Source organism: Thalassophryne amazonica, chromosome 20 (genome assembly GCF_902500255.1).
Source record: "Thalassophryne amazonica chromosome 20, fThaAma1.1, whole genome shotgun sequence".
In the NCBI taxonomy this organism is placed as follows: Eukaryota; Metazoa; Chordata; class Actinopteri; order Batrachoidiformes; family Batrachoididae; genus Thalassophryne; species Thalassophryne amazonica.
Genome location: NC_047122.1, coordinates 12504154 through 12522276, shown reverse-complemented (window position 1 = coordinate 12522276; position 18123 = coordinate 12504154). Strand labels below are relative to the sequence as shown.

At 40.5% G+C, this 18123-nt stretch overlaps 1 protein-coding gene across 1 annotated transcript in view; it reads left to right on the top strand.

Moving 5' to 3' along the window:
• vars2 (valyl-tRNA synthetase 2, mitochondrial) overlaps nucleotides 1-18123 on the top strand; it is a 136903-nt gene that overhangs the window by 73646 nt on the left and 45134 nt on the right. Inside the window, 8 exon segments of the mRNA XM_034160910.1 lie at nucleotides 4877-4980; nucleotides 6199-6280; nucleotides 8528-8604; nucleotides 8721-8808; nucleotides 11825-11918; nucleotides 12017-12087; nucleotides 12161-12286; nucleotides 17280-17384. Of these exon segments, the coding sequence (XP_034016801.1) occupies nucleotides 4877-4980; nucleotides 6199-6280; nucleotides 8528-8604; nucleotides 8721-8808; nucleotides 11825-11918; nucleotides 12017-12087; nucleotides 12161-12286; nucleotides 17280-17384 (747 nt within the window).

Genomic DNA, 18123 nt, shown 5'->3' with positions numbered 1-18123 from the left:
TGTGAGACACATCGAAGTGGACACGGTTCGAAAAATTAAGCTGGTTTTCAGTGAAAATTTTAACGGCTGATGAGAGATTTTGAGGTGATTCTGTCGCTTTAAGGACTTCCCACAGTGCGAGACGTCGCTCAGCGCTCTCAGCCGCCGTCGTCAGCCTGTTTCAAGCTGAAAACCTCCACATTTCATGTTCTATTGATCCAGGACGTCGTGAGAGAACAGAGAAGTTTCAGAAGAAGTCGGTTTCAGCATTTTATCCGGATATTCCACTGTTAAAGGAGTTTTTTTTAATGAAAGACGTGCGGACGGGTCCGCGCGTCGGGACGCAGCCGCCGCGATGCTCCGCCACAGGAAAAACACCTCTGTTGAAAGCCTTAAGGACAAGTTGGAACATGTCCTGCCTGTTAAACAATTTCTCATATACTCACTCCACTGAAAGCCATCAAAAGCCGCCTGGATTTTACAAATGGTTATCAACACGGAGGTGTTTTTCCTGTGCCGCCGCACCGCGTCGGCTGCATCCCGACGCGCGGACCCGTCCGTACGTCTTTCATTAAAAAAATCTCCTTTAACAGTGGAATATCCGGATAAAATGCTGAAACCGACTTCTTCTGAAACTTCTCTGTTCTCTCACGACGTCCTGGATCAACAGAGCCTGAAATGTGGAGGTTTTCAGCTTGAACAGGCTGACGACGGCGGCTGAGAGCGCTGCACGACGTCTCGCACCGTGGGAAGTCCTTAAAGCGACAGAATCACCTCAAAATCTCTCATCAGCCGTTAAAATTTTCACTGAAAACCAGCTTAATTTTTCGAACCGTGTCCACTTCGATGTGTCTCACAGGTTTAGAAAAAATTTTGATCAAACAACGCGCCAGTCTCTCAGCAACTTCTCAGACAAAGGAATTCCGACGAGGGGCTGGACGACTCCTCCCACAAGGAGTGCTCACAGGCGAATGACGTCACCGACAGGCGTAGAAAAACTCACGCATGCGCACGAGGGTTCAAGCATGTCTGACGTAAAAACATATGAATGAAATCCATATAGTTTTTGAAAAAAATAAAAAGGACCCATACTTTATTGACAGCCCTCGTACATTGTGATTTCCGAATTTTTTTATTTTTTATTTTTTTAGATTATGTCTCTCACAGTGGACATGCACCTAAGATGAAAATTTCAGACCCCTCCATGATTTCTAAATGGGGAGAACTTGCAAAATCGCAGGGTGTTCAAATACTTATTTCCTCACTGTACACATATTTATAAAGTCTTATATTATTTATAAATTCAACAAAAGTACTAGATAATTTAATGCTATCTGAACAGTTATTACACATTTTTTACACCTTTTACGGAACACAATGACTTTTTGCAGTAGTTGGAGTCTTTAATTTATCAAATTCTAATGTTCCTCTCAAATTTCCCGAGGTAATAGGTAATAATTACGTAAAAACCCCAAAACATTGGGGTTTTTACGTAATTATTGTATGGCCTTGCCTTACAATATAAAGCGCCTTGGGGCAACTGTTTGTTGTGATTTGGCGCTATATAAATAAAATTGATTGATTGATTGATTGAAATTATAACTGGAGTCCCTCATTTTAACCAGATCCTGGACATGTTGAGGCAAAAGTTTATTTTTAACTATACTATACATGATTTGTATCGTGATGTAATCAGCCAAGTCCCAGAATTTTAAAATGTATAAACAGACAAATAGTGGATTTGTTGGCTCACAATATGGCTTATTAGTGATAACTCTTATATCTTTCTTTTTTTAATAAAAATATTGTATTTGTATTTGTTTTATATGTGTTTCCCCAAACCTCAATGCAATAGGCCATATATGGGACCAGTAATGAATGATATAGCGTAATCAACAAATGCTGGGAGAGGAAGTCTTGTGCTTTATACAGAATTGCGATGGCTTTTGAGATTTTTAGATTTAACATAATTTCTGTGAGTTTTCCAGGTTAATTTATGATCAGTAAAAGCTCCAAGAAATTTGGTTTTGGTTACAATTTCAGCATTATTCAATAATACATTTCTACTTAAATTCCTGGGCTTATTTCCAAATATTGGCCACTTTGTTTTTCCAAGATGAAGTGATAATTTAGTTTGAATCAAACCATTGTTTGAAATTCATTAGTTCCCTCTCTATCATGTCCAAGAGCTGTCCCAAATGATCACCACTACAAAACACAGTTGTATCATCAACAAACAAAATACAACTCACAAACTTAGAAACCAAATTATATATAATTAATATACAACATAAACAGCAATGGCACAAGGAGTGAACCCTCCGACACCCCACATGTAATCTGCAAAAATTCTGAATTTATCCCACCAATATAGACATACTGATACCCGTTTGTGTAAATAGCTAGCTATCCAATCAAGAGCTAATACTCTAATGCCATACTTCTGTAATTTATCCAATAGTAAAGTGTGATCTATAGTATCAAGTGATTTCTGCAAATCAAAGAAGACCCCTACAGCGTATTGCTTATTCTTACTTGTATTTGTATTTTGTTCAACAAAATCAGTTAAAGCCAGTGAAGTAGTATGATTTTTTTTTCTAAATCCATATTGCTGTTCACCGAGTATATGATTTAGTTATGAAATCCTTTAACCTCTTTACAAATGTCTTTTCCAGAATTTTTGAAAATTGTGGTAACAGTGAGATTGGCCTGTAGTTTGAAAAGGCATGTTTGTCGCCAGATTTGAACAGTGGTATCACTTTAGCTATTTTCATTTTGGAAGGAAATTTTCCAGTCATTAATGACAAATTACAAATATAAGTTAAAGGTTTAACAATAAAATTAATAATATTCTTTATCAAAAACATATCAAAGCTGTCACAGTTGTCATGTTAGATAGTCCATTATCTCCAGAAAATAGTGTCTTCTGAGTTTTTCCAATATGAGACATACATCTGCGTGTCCAGGCAGTCTGTAAAAACAGCGTGGTGGAGACGGTCCACATCCTTGTGCATGGCAGCAGTAAACCAGCATCCAGGGACACAAACAGCAGTGTGACAACACTTTACGTCCCAAAATTTGAGAGACCTCTGAAAAGTTAAGAATTTAGGGTGAAGTGTGTCATCTCCTGTGCAAGTCCAAGCCATCAATTTTAAATTAAAGCTCTGAAGCTTCGTTATCAGAGATAACCAGTTTCATGTTGTTGTTTCATTCTGTCTCTCAGCCATTGGGATGTTTCTGTTTTGCTAATAAGTACGTCACACGCCAAGAATTGGCGAGTCAGACATTTTCTGGAAATGCACCTGTTAACTCTCTCAGGGAGAGCAATAAAAAACATCAGAAGCCACTAATTATGGGTGCATGTGTGTGGAGAGACTTACAATCATGAATACTTTGAAGTTGTGTTGCTAACTGGGACGTTAAAAATGTGCGACATGTCCTTTAAGGAATCAAACTCAAAAAGATGTATCTTGGAAACAACAAAAAGGAATAAAGAAAATACATGATGATAAAACCTGTAAAATGGACCAAAAGGAATATATCTTGGGAACTGAAACACAAGAAAGAAAAAACTCTTGATGATAGAAAACCAAAAGAGAATACAGCTTTACTGGCTCAGACTTTTTCTTTCTCTTTTTTCCCAGTGATTTAAACTACTTCAGTGACTTAGTTCTTCTTAGATGTCCGTACTTGATGCAGTGCAGCGTGTGGTGGGTGACAGTCCAGTTCGCAACAGGGGCAGTTCGTGGAGTGCAGTAGTTTGTAGAACATCTCAAAGGGAAAAGGGCAAAAAGCAAGGGGTAAATAATGAGCTTTGTGTAATAAGCTGTGGAGCATATGTTAGTTCATGGGCTTGCTGGTTCCAGGTCACTGTGAGCAGAACTGACCCACTTGGTATTAGGAGTAGTGGGTGAGTAGGCATGACTATCAAGGGTGTTGCCATCAGGTGATGGTGGTGTTTCCTGTTCATTCAGCTCTCTGCCAAGCTGGATGTTTCTCTGCCGTAGGGCCACCAAATGCCCCAGCAGCCAGATATTTTTAGCTATAAGATCACATTTCTCCATCAGCCACTGCTGTTGTGTCTCACGGCACCGCTGACGGTGACATATGTGGTTGTTATTTCTAATTGCATCCTTGTGTTGGATTTGGAGGTAGGTTTTCTCCTCTGGTCTTCATCAACCAGGAGGGCTCTGAATCATTTCAGAGACATGGAGCCCAGGGTGTCTCGATTTGATGATGCTGGAACTGGAGCTGCTCGGGCTATGATGTCCTCAGCTGATGCTGCCTGGGGTACGATGACCTCAGCCGATGCTACCAGTCACCCATCCGTCCAGTGACTGGTGGCTGCTGCTGGTAGAACCCGAGTCCAGGCTGTTGCATCAACGCATAGAGCAGTGGTGGTGGGTACCTCAGTGAGCACATCCAACTGCCAGGTTGCCACATGCTGGAGGACACTGCTTGGACTGGCAGACAGTGCATGCTGATGACCTAACTGGGCCCCACTGCAGGTGGGCTAGGCTGCCTTGATGGACCAGGCTGCGCATGATGCATGTCCTCTATTGGCACCTGCAGGTTGTTCTGCCACTGTGCACCTGGTTTGTCAGTCAAATTTTTCTTGGCAAGGTGACATGAAAGGATACAGAATTACTACACCAGCAATCACTAGGCTATACACAACAAAACTATCTTCTGGCATTTGCATATCATCATGATAAGTTTGTTATACACGCATCATCTGTGTTTGGCAAAAAAAATTACACTTCACTGCGTTGTTGTGATTTGGTGCAATATAAAATAAGTTAAGATTGCAATTGATGCTCCTGTTGTGTACAGATGAGTTTTATGCTTCCTGTGGGTTTGTGTTGTTTAGCAATTTTTTGGATGGATGTGTCTTCAGGGGGTGAAGCGTTTTGATGCGAGACAGATGGTGTTGGATGCCCTCTCTGAGAAGAAGCTGCTGAGAGGGAAGAAGGACCACGCCATGACTTTACCAATCTGCAGGTACGTAGAATCTGGACATTCCCTCATCTTCTTGTTGGCCTTTTATCTCTCTACTTTCAGCAGTAGTTTAGTTTTTGTTTGATTTTTGACAAAGATAAGCACGGGATGAACCACTTGGATATTATATTTCTTATTGTTACATGGGAAACAAGGTACCAGTAGATTCAGTAGATTCTCACAAATCCAACAAGACCAAGCATTCATGATATGCACACTCTTAAGGCTATGAAATTGGGCTATTAGTAAAAAAAAAAAAGTAGAAAAGGGGGTGTTCACAATAATAGTAGTGTGGCATTCAGTCAGTGAGTTCATCAGTTTTGTGGAATAAACAGGTGTGAATCACGTGTCCCCTATGTAAGGATGAAGCCAGCACCTGTTGAACATGCTTTTCTCTTTGAAAGCCTGAGGAAAATGGGACGTTCAAGACATTGTTCAGAAGAACAGCGTAGTTTGATTAAAAAGTTGATTGGAGAGGGGAAAACTTATACGCAGGTGCAAAAATTTATAGGCTGTTCATCTACAATGATCTCCAATGCTTTAAAATGGACAAAAAAAAAAAAAAACAGATGCATGGAAGAAAATGGAAAACAACCATCAAAACAGATAGAGGAATAACCAGAATGGCAAAGGCTAACCCATTGATTAGCTCCAGGATGATCAAAGACAGTCTGGAGTTACCTGTAAGTGCTGTGACAGTTACAAGATGTCTGTGTGAAGCTAATTTATTTGCAAGAATCCCCTGCAAAGTCCCTCTGTTAAATAAAAGACATGTGCAGAAGAGGTTACAATTTGCCAAAGAACAGATCAACTGGCCGAAAGAGAAATGGAGAAAATGCTCCATTTTTTGTCCCCTCAGTATGAAATATGAGGAGATATAGCAATCAGCATGTCAGTCTGTCAGTCCATCTAGCCATCTGTTTTGGCTTGTTAGCGTGATAGCTCAAGAACCAGTTGACCAATTTCATTCATATTTAGCATAAGGGTGGACTTGGGTGAACCTCAACACCAGTCGATTATAGTGGCCTTGGGTTCAGTTTCAAGGTCACAGTAAAATATTCAAGAGATTGTGATTGCCACCCTTATTAACAGGATATCTCAAAGCTCTGTCATCTCCAAGCTTTACAGTAAAATCAGACACATTTCATCCTGTTGTGAGATGGTGTGTGTTATATTTTAACCTCCGTATCTTTGTCTTCTGTTCTTCTCACACTGGTGCAGCCGCTCTGGTGATGTCATCGAGCCTCTTCTGAAGAAGCAGTGGTTTGTCCGCTGTGATGAAATGGCGAAAAAAGCTATTCAGGTAACTGCTGTCGATTTTAACTGGGGGATTGCAGCTGTCAGTGCACATGCCCGGAAGTAGTCCTTCCGCAGTACATCTTGGGGTAGCCTGTAGTGCCTATAGCCGGCATCCGTAGATGTAACCAAAGAGAGATGCGGTACTTTTAAGCTAATTTTGGACCCAGAAGATGTACCTGGAGCTGTTATTAACTCACCATTCAAAGCAGCAACAGTAGTGGAACTAAAAAGATGGTTAAAGTGCAGAATTGCAAGTTTAAAAGGTAAGAAAAAGGATCTGAAAGAGAGGTAAGTTCTGACGTGCTTCTAGGAATGAATACCTTGTGAGCGATGGAGTAAATTGCACATATTCAGAGGTTTTATATCAAATGTTTAGAAAATGCTTAATATTTGAAAAAAAACTTTGTGCCCCAAGCGCAAAGTGAAAAACATCTACAATAAATAAGGTTATGGTTAAAAAATTAAAAAAAATTCCAGCATTCCCCTTTAATTGTAATTGTACTCATAGGAAATTATTTACTGAAATAAACCTACATTTATGTTATTCTTGATCATGGTAATTGTGATAATTGTTTTAAAATTCTTTTTCACACGTGCACGGAGCTGTGCATGTGTACCATGAATAGTTGTTGTAACGTGACCGGACACAGTACTTTAATGTTGGTAGTGGGGATGATTGTGATGAGGATGTCACAGAGTAACAGTGCATGTCAAAGGATGTTGTGTCCCGCTCTTAAAAAGTCGTACGTTTGTACTGAAAATATAGGACATATGAACAAACAAACATCTTGATATTAGTGGTTTGCTGCATCCTGTTGGTCATCCCAAGTGTGGCCGGACACTGTTCATTGTTATGTTCTATGTTAGCCACTAAGAGGTGGCACTGTGGCACATCAGGGGAGGTGATGGTCTAGTGGTTAAGGCGTTGGGCTTGAGACCAGAAGATCCTCAGTTCAATTCCCAGCCTGACTGGAAAATCACTTGGGGCCCTTGGGCAATCCTTGCTCCCGGTGTGTAGTGGGTGCCTTGAATGGCAGCAGCCTCATGTCGGGGTGAATGTGAGGCATTATTGTAAAGCACTTTGAGATGGAAAAGCACTATATAAATGCAGTCCATTGTGCGTTTGAGGAGTAATAGGAAGTGGAAGACACTGATGTGAGGTGTAAGTGGAGGAGAATATTCAGCCAGAAAACACTGCAGTAAATTTATAATTTATGCCAATCACAGTCATGGACTTTGCATCTTGGAGGTCAGTTTTAACCGTGCACAGGAAGTTAGTGTGGCACATGTGCACACCACAGCCTGTGCTGTTAGTGAGCACTGTGGACATAAGGACCTTTCCATTTCCAAAATAGGCAAGATGGACAAATAAATAAACAGACATTGACATTGTATTGGATATTTTTTGAGGTAGTTTGAACAGAAGAAATCGTCAGATGGACACGAACTGCTGGCCCACAACTTTGAAAACACTGCAATAAAAAATGTGAGACCATTTGATTGATTTTTGTTTATTTTTTTGTGTACTCTTTAAATTGGGATTTATGTGCATTGTTGCAGTGTACTTTTATTACTGCCATGTGTTCATTTATCTTGTGTACTGCTTTATTTCCTGGGAAAACCCCATATCAACTGTTGTTATTTTATAAATGAATGTGAGAGTGTTAGTTGCAGGATTTCCCAGACTAGTTAACAAAAACTGACTTGTATTAGTAATATTGATAGAGTAGATGGAGTTTAATAGCACAACTTCAGAGAAGGAGAATACTGTTGTGGCTGACTTGAGGAGCGTTGTGCTGTCGGAGCTGTTGTGTGTCTGCTTTTTAAAGTCCATCCTTTCATTCCATCCACAGTCTATAATCTAAACTACGGATTAAATGGTAAATGGACTGCACTTTTCCAAAGCTCAAAGCGCTTTACAAATTATGCCTCACATTCACCCCGATGTGAGGGTGCTGCCATTCATGCTCACTACACACCGGGAGCAACTAGGGGATTAAGGACCTTAGTGATTTTCCAGTCAGGCTGGGATTCGAACCGAAGATCTTCTGGTCCCAAGCCCCACGTCTTAACCACTAGACCATCATCTCTGATTAAAGAGACTAGTGGTGGTTATATATGATTGATCAGTTGTCCTTCCTGAGTATGTTCTGTTAAAATTACATAAACCTGCAGTCGTCTGTCGAACATGATGGCAGGTGTCAGAGGGAGGATTCCATCATTTATTCAGTCATCACTCTTTCTCTGGCAGGCTGTGGAGGAGGGACAGCTGGAAATCATCCCTCCGGTTTACACCAAGCGGTGGAAGACCTGGCTCTCGAGCATCAGGTATCCCGCTGCGTTTCATAATCCTTTGAACAACGTATTAGTGCCGAAGGGTTGGAATCTGATGCATGATGGTGAATGAAGCTTTCCTTCAATGTGGGCCTGTGCTTGCTTTGCAGTGATTGGTGCATTTCTCGACAGCTCTGGTGGGGTCATCAGATCCCTGCTTACAGAGTGGAGCTCCCCAAGTCTTCTGGCATGCAGGAGGTTGGTGTTGTATGTTTGATTCCTGTAGTTTCAGCTGACTGCATACATGAGTATGTAGTCAGTAGTATATAAAAAAATTGATTGATTGATTGATGAGTAAAGGGTTGACGTGCAGTGCATGTTGCTAATGGCAATGTAATGATATAGTTCTTATACCCTGCAAACAAAACATCTTGAGGGAGGGGCTTAATCACCCCCCTCCTCAACCGTTTGGTGAATTTCAGTAGAATGTCACATAGTGTTGACACTCAAAATGTGCATGAAGGAATATAATTCCAGTCTGATGTCTTCAAGATCAAATAGTTTAACTTTTTTTTTATACCATGGTCAGTGAGAATTCCATGTCTAACTGGCGTGCATTATTTTCGTGTATACGCACACGTAGTTCGGTAAGTTAAGTTACTGTAATATCACTCCGCTCTGGTTGTCACCATAGCAAAGTGCAAATCAGTTGGCACAGATCAGTGTTGCCACAGTTACTTTGAAAAAGTAATCCAATTACTGATTACTCCTTGAAAAAGTAACTTAGTTACTTTACTGATTACTCAATTGTAAAAGTAACTAAGTTAGATTACTAGTTACTTTTTTAGTTACTTTCCCCAGCTGCCGACAACAACCCTCTGCCACCTCAACATGACAGTGATACCTGTTTTGCCAAAACTCACTTTATAGTCACCCTTTCTTGACTTCAATGAAAATAAATACTTGTTTTATAAAAAGTAAAATAAAGACCTCTTTCTTGACCTCATATTTAACTGTTGACAGCACTGTAACAGTAAATCTTGCAATTTCTAACCTACATTGTTTATAAATGTAACTATTAAATTCTTTCTAACATTTTTCTAACATTTAAATTCTCTCTAAACATTTCACTTGTCAAAATTATTATTATTTTAAGCAATATTAGTAGTTGTAAAAAACGGCTTCATAACTGGACCTTTAATCTGGGGGTGTTGGGGGGGGCACATCCCTGCCCCACGCCCCCATTCCATCTGAATTCGCCCCTGCTTTGGCGTTTGAGCACAAAGAATGGATACCATTTATTTATGTAGAAAACATGACCAGATTTACAGGTAAGAAAGTTTTATTGCATTTTCACATCATGTGGTCCTCAGAAAGAGAGTTTAGGTGCATTTGAGTGGAAAATAATGTTAGTTGTTGACGCGTCACAGAGGATCAGCTGTTTTTAGCGAACAGATACGGAGCGGCTCAGCTCAGAATTCTAAATAAAGGAGAAAAAAAAAGCATAAAATGTCTTTGTAAACCTCAGTGCAGGTGTGCTGTTGTCACTGCGCTTTAAGAGTTGAGGACAAGTCGTAGCTGCTGCAATAAACCGTGGATGAAAAGCTCACAGCTCGCTTAAAGTGGGCAGTTCAGTCGAACCCCGACCTCCTGCCCACGGACCAAGTTTAATGCTGCTATCGACCCACAATGTAAAAATAATAGTAATGCACAGTGACTTGGAGAAGTAACTTTAATCTGATTACTGATTTGGAAAGATTAACGCGTTAGATTACTCGTTACTAAAAAAAAGTGGTCAGATTAGAGTAACGCGTTACTCTCCTCTACAAGAGTCAAGACAGAAGTCAGACTACCAGAGCAAGAATTTTAGCTGAGGAAGCTTCTGTGATTTGAAGCGAAACGTCCTCACGTCAAGCAACCCAGTCCAGTCGAAGATTCAAGTGAATTTTAATATTTTTGGCCAAAATAAAACATTTGAGGAATGGGAAGAGGAGAGCAAATGAAAAGAACAGCAAAAGCAACAGCATAAAGATTTAACATTGGACGAACTGGACAAGATTGAAGACGGGAAAGAAGGATAGAACGCTTGGCAAGGATGAAACTGAGAGTGGCATAAAATAGTCCCAAATACTTACGCATTTTTATCAAGTTCTGTTAACTTAAGTAAATATTGTTGTGTTAGCTCACTGTGTGGGACCATGGTATAAGCGGATTAAACAACAAGAAGCCGTGCATTATACAGTTTGAATGCACTTTGTAGAGTCTGCTTTGCGTCGTGGTGTAGACTCTGCGTCGTGCATTCAAACTGTATAATGCACGGCTTCTCGTTGTTTAATCCTTACTTATGCACCATCTTATTTTTTTTTTTTTTAAGTACATTTGAGCACATTTTCAGTTTAGACTTGACTCTGGAGGTCTACATCAAAAACCAAACTGTATGCTCAACCAAACTCCTGAAGAAAGTACACAGTGCGTCGCAGAAGGTGGAGTTGAGAGCTTAGGTGAGGAAGAATAGACACGAGAGTGATGAAATGGGATATTGCCACTTTATACATGTATCAACGGAACACAGAAGCATTTTGCAGAAGAAACACAGAATAACACATAATCCATGTTACAATGTGTGCTGCTATACGCTCCACGAGGTGCAGCCAAGGCAAGAGGGTGAATCCTGCATTACAGGTTGTGGTCTAATCTGTGGTTTCGTATCTGTGGGTTTGATGTACCAAAGCCACATTTTACTATAGACAGCACCGAAAATGCTGCTGTGTGTGCACAAGATGCAGCTTATGTATAAGATTTGATTAATAATTAACACACTTGGTGAGTTGATGCACTCAATTCAGTGATCACAGTGTACACTAAAGTCAGACTGACGCTGAGAGACAGATCTTATTCTGTGCTTATATAAATAATAGGAAATGCATAATTTTATTGGCTGAGGCGTACCTGCATGCAGGGGAATGAATGTCTTGGTTATCTGTGACCAAAATTATTTACATGTTTGTCTCCTGCACACAAATTCAGAACAAATCAACCACCTTTCTGTGAGCACTTTGGAAATTTGTTGCTTTAAAGGAACACAGCTTTTTTCTTTCTTTTGGTGGCTTCTTTTCCATTATTATTGATATTACAACACAGCATTTTAAAAAATAACTCAGTTGAAAGTTGGTTTCCGCATATCTGGAGTTGTATAATTTTGAGCATTGTGTATCTGTGTGAGTGTGTGAACAGGTTAGAAGTGGTACCGTGTTGTATGTTTTGGTACTGGCAGGAGCAGTGGGTTTGGGGAAGGAGTGAAGATGAGGCCAGACTGAGAGCTGCAGTCAAATATGGAGAGAACCCAGAGGACATCACTTTGGCTCAGGGTGACTCACCTTAACCACACATTGTCACAATTTACAAACTTTAAATTTATAAAATCGACAAACATTTATTCTTCATGCTTACATGCTCCCACTCTCAGACTCTGATGTACTGGATACGTGGTTCTCCTCTGGACTCTTTCCTTTCGCCATGTTGGGTTGGCCTCAGCAGGTAACAGAGTTCATCTATCACTAACTTGTCTTACCAGTTGACTTTGCGTTATTACCATGTGGTATTTTCCCAGACTGATGACTTTCAGCGATACTACCCCAACTCAATTCTTGAGACAGGGAGTGACCTGATCTTCTTCTGGGTGGCCAGGATGGTGATGCTGGGCACAGAGCTGACTGGACAGTTACCTTTTAAACAGGTAATTCGTTGACCCCATGCACTGCCAGAAACAATCCATCAAAACAGTTTCTCAAACCCGTTCAGGCGGACTGTAGTTGACTACAATCATTTTCAGCTGTTTGTTTGTTGGCTTTATGCTTTGTCATGTGATCAAGAAAAGAAAAAAAAAATCAGTTTGTTTCATTGTCTTGGGTTTCCCAAGATGGTTTTTAGACCAGCACCAGGCCATGACTTGGTTGACAGGGTCATAATTACAGGGCTGTGAAAACTCTGCGGATCCGTGTGATTCCGCGGATTTCATCATGGGGGGGGGGGGTGTTAGTGTTGTACTCTTTAATCGTGATCGTTAGTTTTTAAAATGCTTATTGCAAAGCGTTCTTTTTTTTTACGACATCATGCAAGTTTTATAAGTCCATGGACACTGATGTGTGTGTTACAGATACAAATCAGTTTCCTCGGATCCGCGGAGATTCGCGGAGGAAAAATGCCACTCAAAGCCTGGCTGTTACGACAGTTGTCGTAAAGCGGGACTGATTGGTTGCTGCGGTGACGCTGTGTGGCTCCTGTGTGAAGCTTAGCTAAACGTAGCATGTGGACAATCGCACACTTTTAGAACTTTCAAGTTTTTAAAAGAAGAATTTTGCAGCATTTCTGTGTCACGGAGCGACATCAGACAGAGCAAAGATGGTGAGAGAGACGGTTTGAAAAATTGTGATAACAGGAATCCGTGGAATTGTTGCTGGCTTCATCAACACACCTGAAAGATAAACAGGAAAAGTGAACTGGTAAGAATTTTTTTCTCTGTCTGGAAAATAAACATTGTGCTGTTCAAACAGGATTTCAGAAAAGATTATGTGCCTTTTTTTTCTTTCATTAATCTAGATTTTCTTTCATTGAAAAAAAGACATTGTGGCTTTGAATGAATTTAGGCTACATTAATTTATACAACAATGTAAATTAGTTTTATTAATGTAGACTTTTTTCATTGGAAAAAAGACACTGTGGCTTTGAGTGGATTTACAGGAATTTACACAAGAATGTGTGGCTTTTTTACTATAAGGTATGTTATTGATATTTTACCCTGATTTTTAAAATATTCTACAAGCTTTAGCTGTGGTTTTTGAGATTCTTTAACAGTCTTTTCAGTCTTCATGAATTTCATGTAGTTTAATTGTTCTGAGTTAATGCATAATTTGATTTACAATTAAAAGGAAAATCATTCCAGGTCCTACTTCCACGTCATATTCTGTTATTTCAACATGATCATTGACGGTTCAAATGAAAGGTTGAATCTAGGGATAATTTAAATATGCACTAATTTTGAGATTTGTTCTTCCAGGAGATGTTGAAAATGTATCAGTAGATGAAATTTAATTTGGTTTCCGGGGCCCCACAAGGCCCTAGACCCCAGCTCCTGGGGGGGGGGCCCAGACCCCCTGCGAATTTTCCTTGGATTTCACAATTTTCATTTCACAACCCTGTAATTACCATCTCCACAGTGCAGGGTTAGAGAGCCATAATTTAACCATGCATTCCTTCACTTTCTGTAGATACTTAAAGGAACTACATGCAGCTTATTTGCTGTACTAAAGGGCCTTTCACACTGTACAGGCTACTCTGAAATCCATTATTTTCAATGGCCAGCCCCACACAGAAGCCAGTGCAATGTTTCTGTGTAGGCTCTCAGTTGTCCAGGTGGTTTCCATATTAGAGAAGCTTGAATCTTCACTGGACTGGGTTGCTTGACGCGAGGATGTTTCACTTCAAATCGCAGAAGCTTCCTCATCTAAAATTCTTGCTCTGGTACTCTGACTTCTGTCTTGACTCTTATAGAGAAGAATAAACAGAAGCCACAAAAGCGGGAGTTTTAAACCTAACCAGACCCCCTCCTACCGAGAGGCAGACTGCTATAGGCTAGTGGCTAAAAATAGCTCTAATTAAGCACCTATTGTGCTCTAGTTGCCTCTCCTGCCGGCTCCCTTAACGACTCTCCTGATGACGTGAATGACTCATTACCAGGACAAAAAGACTGAAACTGCATTGACCTGAGTACCCCATTGTAAACCGGGGACAAAGCGTGTCTGAGACCCGCCCCCTGGTTAAGGCTGGGTTTCAAAACGTTTCACAAGAATGCCTCCTGGACCCCTCTCTCAAACCATTTCTTCCTCTCTGGCTAAGATTTAACTTCCTTGTCCTCAAACGTGTGGTTAGTGTCTTTAAGGTGGAGATGAACTGCAGACTGAGGTCCACTGGCGCCCTCGTCTACGGTGCTGGTATAGTCTTTTGTGTAAAGGTTGCTTAGTCTCACCTATGTAGTGTTCGTTACAGTTTTCCTGACATCGGATAGAATACACTACATTGCTCTGTTTGTAACTAGGGATCCTGTCCTTAGGGTGAACTAATTTCTGTCTCAAGGCGTTAACCGGTTTAAAGTAAACTGGGATTTGTGCTGTCTGAAGATCCTCTGTAGTCTTTCCCCTACTCCTGCTAAATAAGGGAGAGACACTCCTCTTATTCTTGTCTCTGTCTCCTTTCTATCTGGTTTCTTTGTTCTCTGGGACTTCTGCACTTTGTCCAGGGACCATCGTGGGTACCCACATACTGTGAGGGCTTTTCGGGCAAGTTGTTGTTCTTTAGCACTTCCCTCTGCAGTTGTGGGCACCTGTAGGGCTCTGTGTTGAAGAGTCCTGATCACCCCGAGCTTGTTCAAGGGGGTGGTTTGAGCCAAAGAGCAGATATTGGTCAGTGTGAGTGGGTTTTCTGTAAACCCCTGTCTGGAGCTGCCTGTTCTCTGCAATCATAACATCACAGTCCAAGAAGGCTAAATGGTTGTTTCTGGCATCCTCACGTGTGAACTTGATAATGGAGTCCACCGAGTTGATGTGTTCTGTAAAGTCCTCAACCTCCTGTTGCTTGATTTTAACCCATGTGTCATCGACATATCTGAACCAGTGACTGGGAGGGATGCTCGTGAAAGACGTCAAGGCTGTCTTCTCCACTCGCTCCATGTACAGATTGGCCACAATGGGGGATACCGGAGACCCCATCGCACAACCATGGATCTGCCTGTAGTAATTCCCTCTAAACAGGAAATACATGGTGTTAAGACAGATCTCCAAGAGTTGGCAGATGTGGTCTGGTGTGAGTTTGGTCCTTTTAAGTAGAGACACATCCTCCAGCAGTCTCTGCCTCACAGCTGAGACGGCCTCAGCGGCAGTGGTGTCAAAAGTACACACATTTGTTACTTAAGTAGAAGTATAGATACTGCAGTTTAAAACACTCTGGTAAAAGTTGAAGTATCAACTTGACCTCTTTACTCAAGTAAAAGTGAAAAAGTATGTGCTCCAAAACCTACTTAAAGTATAAAAGTATAAAGTAACCTTAAAAAAAAAAAAAAAAAAAGGTAGATGCCACTATATGAATTGAAAGCTTAATTTAAAATCTGATTCGTTCTATATTCCAGACAATAAACTGCAGTGAGTGCAGCATCCATTTAATGAAGAAAAAAAAAAAAAGAAACCCACAACTTTCCTTATTCTGATTCATTCCAGTAGTATTTGCTCTTACTAGGAATGCATCAGTTTTCTAGTTTGGCAGAAAGTTCTGGAGAAAATCACTGCAGAAATTAACAAATTGAAAATATGTTTGAACTGAAAAAAAACTGTCATTAAATAAGACAGGGATTAAGTGGAGGTGTAAGAGTCACTAGGTGTTCACAGGAAACATTTAATGTATGTTCAATTGTTAGTTGCTTTTATATTTCTGTTGTGTTTCTATTCAGGTTCTTTTTGCCTTCTTTCTCTAAAATTGTATAATAATCATTAGATTATTAATATATAAACAATAATAATTTAAGAAATATTACAACTTGAAAACAACCCGAACGTGATGAGAGCTGCAATTGCTTAATGCTAAGTTTTAACATTGAAAATGCCATAGACATGCTAACGCGTTAGCATCACTCCCGGTTTTAAGTTATAAAATACATCTATCAACTGTTTCAGAAGACCATAACAGGTCAGTTTAACATAGAAAGGTAAATAATACAGAAGTATGCTCTTTAGGGTTTTAGCGGGGGAAATTAAGCGAAAGAAAGAAAGAATAAACGAAGCAATAGGTCGAAGCATTGCTTCAATCTGCGAACCACTGCTTCGATTGTTCACGGTTCAAAGCAAAGCCGTGCTGCAGAAAAGTTGATTACAGGCGCACATGACGTGAAATATATATATATATAAACATTAAACTGAAGCCAAGAGTAACGGAGGCTGTTTGTTTTAAAAATGTAAGGAATAGAAAGTACAGATACTTGTGTGAAAATGTAATGAGTAGAAGTCAGAAGTAGGCAGAAAAATAAGTAATGGAGTAAAGTATAGATACCTAAAAAAGTGTACTTAAGTACAGTAACGAAGTATTTGTACTTCGTTACTTGACACCTCTGCTCAGCGGTGGGATGCAGGTGAACAACGATGGTCACATCAGATGCCACCATAGTTTCATCTGCCTCCAGCTGCTAGGTCCTTGATCTTGTTCACAAAATCTTGTGTGTTCTCCACATGGTGGTCTGAGTTACCCACTAGAGGAGCCAAAATCCACTTGGCGGTGTTGGCCAATTGTACGTGATGGAATCTGTGCTACATACAATAGGCCTGAGTGGCATGTCCTGTTTGTGGATTTTGGGCAGTCCATAGATGCATGGAGTGGCGTCCCCAGGGTACAGTCTATAGTATGCCTGCCTGTCGATGAGTCCCTCTTTCTCCAGGTTTTGGAGGTAGCTAATGAGTGTGCTGTTCATAACCGGTAAAGTGCTGGTAGTGAGTGCAGAAAGCTCCTGGCGTCGCCCCTCTGAGCCAGTGCCTTTTGAGAAATAGGAGTCTAAAATTATGAGGTTACCCAGAAGTAGAAACATGCAAAGAGAATGACATGACAAATCTAAAAAGACACTGCATTCATCCACACTTAAAATATCAGTTCAGTGATGAATCATATAATTCTGCTGTTTCTTTGTTTCACAGGTTCTTCTCCATCCTATGGTGAGAGATAGACATGGCAGAAAATGAGGTAAATCTCTGGGAAACGTCATTGATCCTTTAGATGTCATACATGGCATCTCACTGGAGGTAGGTCACTGCGCCGAGGATCTTAAAAAAGGGGCTTTTTTGATGTTAACACAGTGTTGAAATTCTACATAGAGGTGTCAAAACAAGGGACAGATGCCCCCGATCTGGATGAAGAAACACTGGCGTTTGTAAAAGGTGTTTATTTAGAAAAAGGGCAGAAACGGAGGCAAAGCTAAAACTCAGCCGTTGGTCAGAACACCGTGGTGGCGGCAGCAGCAGCATCCAGTCCGTGAGGCGAGATCTGAGACACAAAAACAGTCAATTTCACAACAAACACAAGTGAACATACAAACGACAGCCTGCAGAAACGGTGGACACAAAACACAGCAGAAGGTCAGGCTATATGAGGGGACAATAACAATGCCAGAGTGGAAGCAGAAAGCTGACTTCTCACCTGGCATCCAGGGAGAGAAAGCATGCCGTTTTAACACTGACAGATGACAGTGAACAGAATTAACAAGGGGTGAATATTTAACTAAACACATGGGTGACGGATTGAACAAAGATGGAAGCTGAAAATAACTGAGGAAAAATGAATTCACCAATGACACGGAAAAACACAAAAACACACCACCCAAAAGTCCCGGTAGAAAAAATATTAAGTTATGTTCTGAGTGCAGTGGAGAACAACAAAAACAGGTGAGTGCATGAAATAAAGATTATGAGGCTGCTCTACAGAGAAACAAAACAGAAAGACAGAGGAAAAACCATTCAGGTGAACAAATTTTTTTTTTTCAGA